The sequence below is a fragment of the Callorhinus ursinus genome, unplaced genomic scaffold (assembly GCF_003265705.2).
Source record: "Callorhinus ursinus isolate GAN/ISIS: 27379988/994484 unplaced genomic scaffold, GSC_fseal_2.0 scaffold63, whole genome shotgun sequence".
Classification (NCBI taxonomy): domain Eukaryota; kingdom Metazoa; phylum Chordata; class Mammalia; order Carnivora; family Otariidae; genus Callorhinus; species Callorhinus ursinus.
In genome coordinates, this window is record NW_027397125.1 from 3,128,856 (window position 1) to 3,133,154 (window position 4,299).

The 4,299-nt window shown below is 59.1% G+C and overlaps 1 protein-coding gene across 1 annotated transcript; it reads right to left on the reverse strand.

Moving 5' to 3' along the window:
• Nucleotides 1-554: 554 nt before the first annotated feature.
• Nucleotides 555-2,378, reverse strand: PTF1A (pancreas associated transcription factor 1a). The gene is made up of 2 exons (XM_025891905.2): nucleotides 1,435-2,378; nucleotides 555-1,046 (listed from the first exon to the last, which is right to left on the reverse strand). Exons 1-2 carry the CDS (start codon nucleotides 2,225-2,227, stop codon nucleotides 844-846), a joined length of 996 nt encoding a protein of 331 aa, XP_025747690.1. The 5' UTR covers nucleotides 2,228-2,378; the 3' UTR covers nucleotides 555-843.
• Nucleotides 2,379-4,299: the final 1,921 nt, after the last annotated feature.

Genomic DNA, 4,299 nt, shown 5'->3' on the forward strand with positions numbered 1-4,299 from the left:
CAGGGCTAGCTAAAGCGCTGCCCTTTCTCTCCAGCCCGGCCGTGGAAGCACGATGGCCCCCCTCCCTTGGCCAGCCCCGGAAACTAGTCCCCTGTTCCCACTGCTCCCAACTCACCTCAAGCACTATGCTTAGACGGGGTAGGGGTGACCTTGGGTAAGTCAAATATTCGTCTCTGGGCCCTAGCTTTCCCCTCTGAAAAATGGGAATAATAAATACACCATGACCTATTTGCCACATAGGGTGTTTGGAGGATAGGATGAAAATACAGGCCAAAGTTACTCTTTAAGGCAGGGAATGCAGATGCAGGGCCCTCTTAGAGACTTGGGGCCTAACCATCTAACCCACCCACTTTCAGCTAAATCGAACTAAAATGTGGTTTCTTACTAGATAACTACATTTTGCACGTCTGGTTCAGTTACCTTTTACAGACTCAGTTAATTCTTTAAAAAAAAAAAAAAACAGCTACCCCCACCATGTAGTAAACAAAAAACTTTTAGAAAAAGGTGTAAATAGCATTTATTAACATCGCTTAGAAATAAACCATATCTGGCAATAAATTAGCATGACGTTTTCTGGCCAGAGTTCTTCCAACAACGCAGAGTTCTGCCAAAGGTGCTGGGGGAAATCAAAGGCTATTGCATATTTTTAGAAAATCAGGATAAATTATATAAATTATATACTTAAACAGAGATCGTCTATTTCATTAACTTGACAGGATAATAAATAGATAAATAACAGTTGATTGCCATTAGAAAAATGTGATTCTTAAATTACATTATAGATATTTACATGTACAATATGCACAGAGACATAATCAGATCCTCAGGAGGGTCTGGGACTTCTCAGGACACAAACTCAAAGGGCGGTTCGTTTTCTATGTTGTTGAAGGAAGATTTGCTGTTGAGTTTTCTGGGGTCCTCTGGGGTCCACACTTTGGCTGTTCGGATAATATTTTGTTCTTTGAATTGCTTTTCATCAGTCCATGAGAGGGAGTGTCCTGCAAGGGGAGGGAGGCCATAATCCGGGTCGCTGGGGGAGGGGGACCCTGAGGAGGTAAGAAGAGAAAACAGACCGTGAACGTCCAACTCTATTCCCAGCGGTGCCCTCTGGTCCTTTAGGATCCCCTCCTGGGCTCCTCGACAGAACAGGCGTCTTAAGTTACATTAAAACGAACCCTCTTCCTCCACCCCCAGCCCCCCAGCGCCCCCTCCCCGGAATCCCCGGACCTGCAAGTCCGTCGCGGACGCAAGCCCTCCCAGCCGCGGTCAAGTGGCGGAAAAAACCTGCGAAACGCCAGCTCGTGTTCAAGGTGGCCGGTGCCCACGGACCACCTGTCCGTCCGTCAGTCGGCTTGTGGGTCCGCTCACCCAGCCCCTCCGGGACCTTCCCGTGCCCGTCCCCGTCTCCCTGAGCTGGACTGCGGACGCACTTACGGGTGCCCCGGTGGCAGATGATGACCTTCTGAGCCTGGCTGCCCGGGCTGTCCCCGCCCAGGCGCCCGCCGCCCCCCGGGCCCCCGCCGCCGCCCGCGCCGCCGCCGCGCAGCGGCAGGTCGGCCTGCACCAGCTCGCTGAGGAAGTTGATGTAGCCGATGGCCAGGCGCAGCGTGTCCACCTTGGAGAGGCGCTTCTCGTAGGGCAGCGTGGGGATGTGCGAGCGCAGCCCCTCGAAGGCGTCGTTGATGGACTGCATGCGCCGCCGCTCGCGCACGTTGGCCGCCTGCCGCAGCTGCTGCAGCTCGGCCTCGGAGCGCACCCGCCGCCGCCGCCGCGCCGCCGCCGCCGCCGCCGCCGCCCCGCTCAGGCCGCGCAGCCGGGCTCCGGGGGACAGCGCGGTCGCCCCCGCGCACGGGTAGGCCAGGCACGAGGGCGGCGAGCCGGGCGAATAGGGGAAGCCGCCGGGGGGCGCCCCTGCCTCGCAGCAGTAGCCGCCGCCGCCGCCGCCGTCCTCCGGCTCGCGGGGGCCCCCAGAGGGCGGCGGGGCGAGCGCGTGCGGGGCGGCCGAAGGCGCGGGCTGCAGCAGCAGGCACGCCCCGTCGCGGTAGCAGTACTCGTGCAGCTGGTGGCTGAGGAACTCCACCTCGGCCTGCTCGTCCGCCAGCAGCTCATCGCCGTCCTCCAGAGGGTCCCGAGAGGACTGGTCGGTGAAGAAGTCCTCCTCGTCAAAGTAAGGAGACGGGAAGGCGTCCAGGCCCCCGGGGAAGTGCTCTAGCAGCACCGCGTCCATGCTCCGTGCCGCCGCGGGCCTGAACGGCTGAGGGGCTGAGGGGTTCTCTGGAAGTTTAACGGTGCGCTGCTTGCTCGCACGGCGGCCCCCTCCCTCCCGGGGGGGGAGGGTGGTGGTGAGCGAGAGGCAGGGAGGATGGCCCGCCCGCTTCCCGCCCCCGGCCTCCCTGGAGTGTCCGCGGCCGCTGGGCTCTGGCCGGCGCCCGCGCTGCGCCGGGGAGGGCTGTGGCCGACTTGCAGAAACTGAGGGCCGGCACGCGAGGATTCTTATAACTACATCCACAGGCGCGTGCCAGGGACCCGCGGCGCCAGCCAATCACCGAGTACGGGGTGCCGGCGGGGAGGGGGCAGGGAGGCCCCGTCGGCGGCGCGGGGGCCGGGGCGGCCTTCCTCCCAGGGGGAGCTCCTGGGGCGAGGAGGAGGCGGGGCCCGCGCGGCCTGGGGCCAGTCGTGGCCCTCCCCGCCCGCCCTTCTGACGAGTACCTGCGGGGCGCGGGGCTCCGGGGGCACCTGCGGCCCGCGGCGTCCGCCCTCCCTACCGCCCCCCCCCCCCGCGGGCCCGGCGCGCTGCGCAAAGCCCGGCCCTTCCGCCCGGGGGCTGGGGCGCAGCGCGGGGCGTCTTGGCGCCGCCACAAACGATCCGGTGGGTGCGCGTGGGCGGCGCAGCTGAGGAGCGGATTGCGAAGGGAGCCCCGCTCCTCTTCGGGGGTGGGCGCAGGCACCGCCTGCAGCCTGGGCAGTCGGGTGGGTGCCTTCGCCACCGCCAGTCCCGGGCGCGCGCCGGCCTCCCGCCCGAGTTCCTCCGGGTCTTCTCTCCTCACCGGACTTTTCTAGGACTCCTGTAAAGTTGGCACGGTGTGTGCCGGTGGGGTTAGGAGGCGGCGCGGTGCATCCCAACCGTTGCAGACCCTGCTCGGAGTCTCGGGGCGCGAGTGTGCGGCCCGCCTCGCCTCCCCTCCTTTACCCCGCCCGGAGAGAGAAACGGGGACACGGGAGGGGCCGCCTCGGAGAGCGGCTCAGTGGGGCACGTTTCATCTGAGAGCAAATAGAGACCCTAGGGCTTTGGAGCAATAAAACCTGATACAAAAGAAGTCAAATGAATCGTCTGCTCTGGAGCAGTCCGGAGGGAGGGCATGGAAGTTAAAGGGCGGGGTGTGAACCCTTTCAAAGCCCGAGTCCCTCACCTTTCTGCTGGCCACTGGATTGGCCCTGAGTGATTTTTTTCTTTCTTGGCCTTAAAAACAAAAACAAAAAACACCGAAAGCAAAACGTATGTACTTTGCCCATGACACGCTTTATCACAGCCTGCGACGCAACACGAATTCTTTATTTTAAGAGTAACAAACAAACACTTTCAAGGTTGGGGCAGTTCTTGTAAAAAGCCAAGCTCCAACTTCCACCCTGGGAGAGTAAAGTGAGAGTAAAGTGGCACATGTTCTCTGAATAGACAACTGAGAGCCAAGGGCTTCGTGGGTCAGCCGCTTCCTTTTTCAGACACTTGTCTCACCAGAGGCGTCTAGGGGTTTTTCAGACTTCTGTCAAAATCCAAGGTCATGCCTTTTAAGAACAGCAATTTCGACAGGCTTCTTGGCTTTAGACATTACACTGGACGTATTTCAATTCTAACACCCAAAAGTTAGGGGCAAAAATTACATAAGATGAGAAGACCAGAGAAAACCCTACCTTGAACTGTAAAAAAAAAACCCAATTTTCACCCAAAGACTTACTGTTTTACAGCCAGTTCTTTCATGTGTCTGCTGACGCCCTTCCTGGTGAGGTGGTTATCCTTAAGCTGATCAACATGTGGACAGATACCCTGTGTCAGAGCCTGGGCTGCAATTTCTGGCATCTAGATTTATCTTTCTCACCTCAAAGAGAAGGAAGCTGTTGGGCAGTGGGGGGTCAAGACCACAGATCTAGCCAGCTGGTAGTGCACACCCAATGCTTTTTACATTTAAAAGGCCCTCATCCCGGTCCCTCCCTTGGTTAGACTGAAATTAAGTGGGAACATGCTCTTGGATCAATCTAAGGACTTTGGAAGGCTAAGAAATGATCAGACTTCAAAGCCTTATG

Coding starts and splice junctions, on each gene's coding strand:
- PTF1A (XM_025891905.2), bottom strand. CDS start 2,227: ATGGACGCGGTGCTGCTAGAGCACTTCCCCGGGGGCCTGGACGCCTTC. Junction 1,047..1,434: donor CATCTGCCACCGGGGCACCC/GTAAGTGCGTCC, acceptor TTACCTCCTCAG/GGTCCCCCTCCCCCAGCGAC.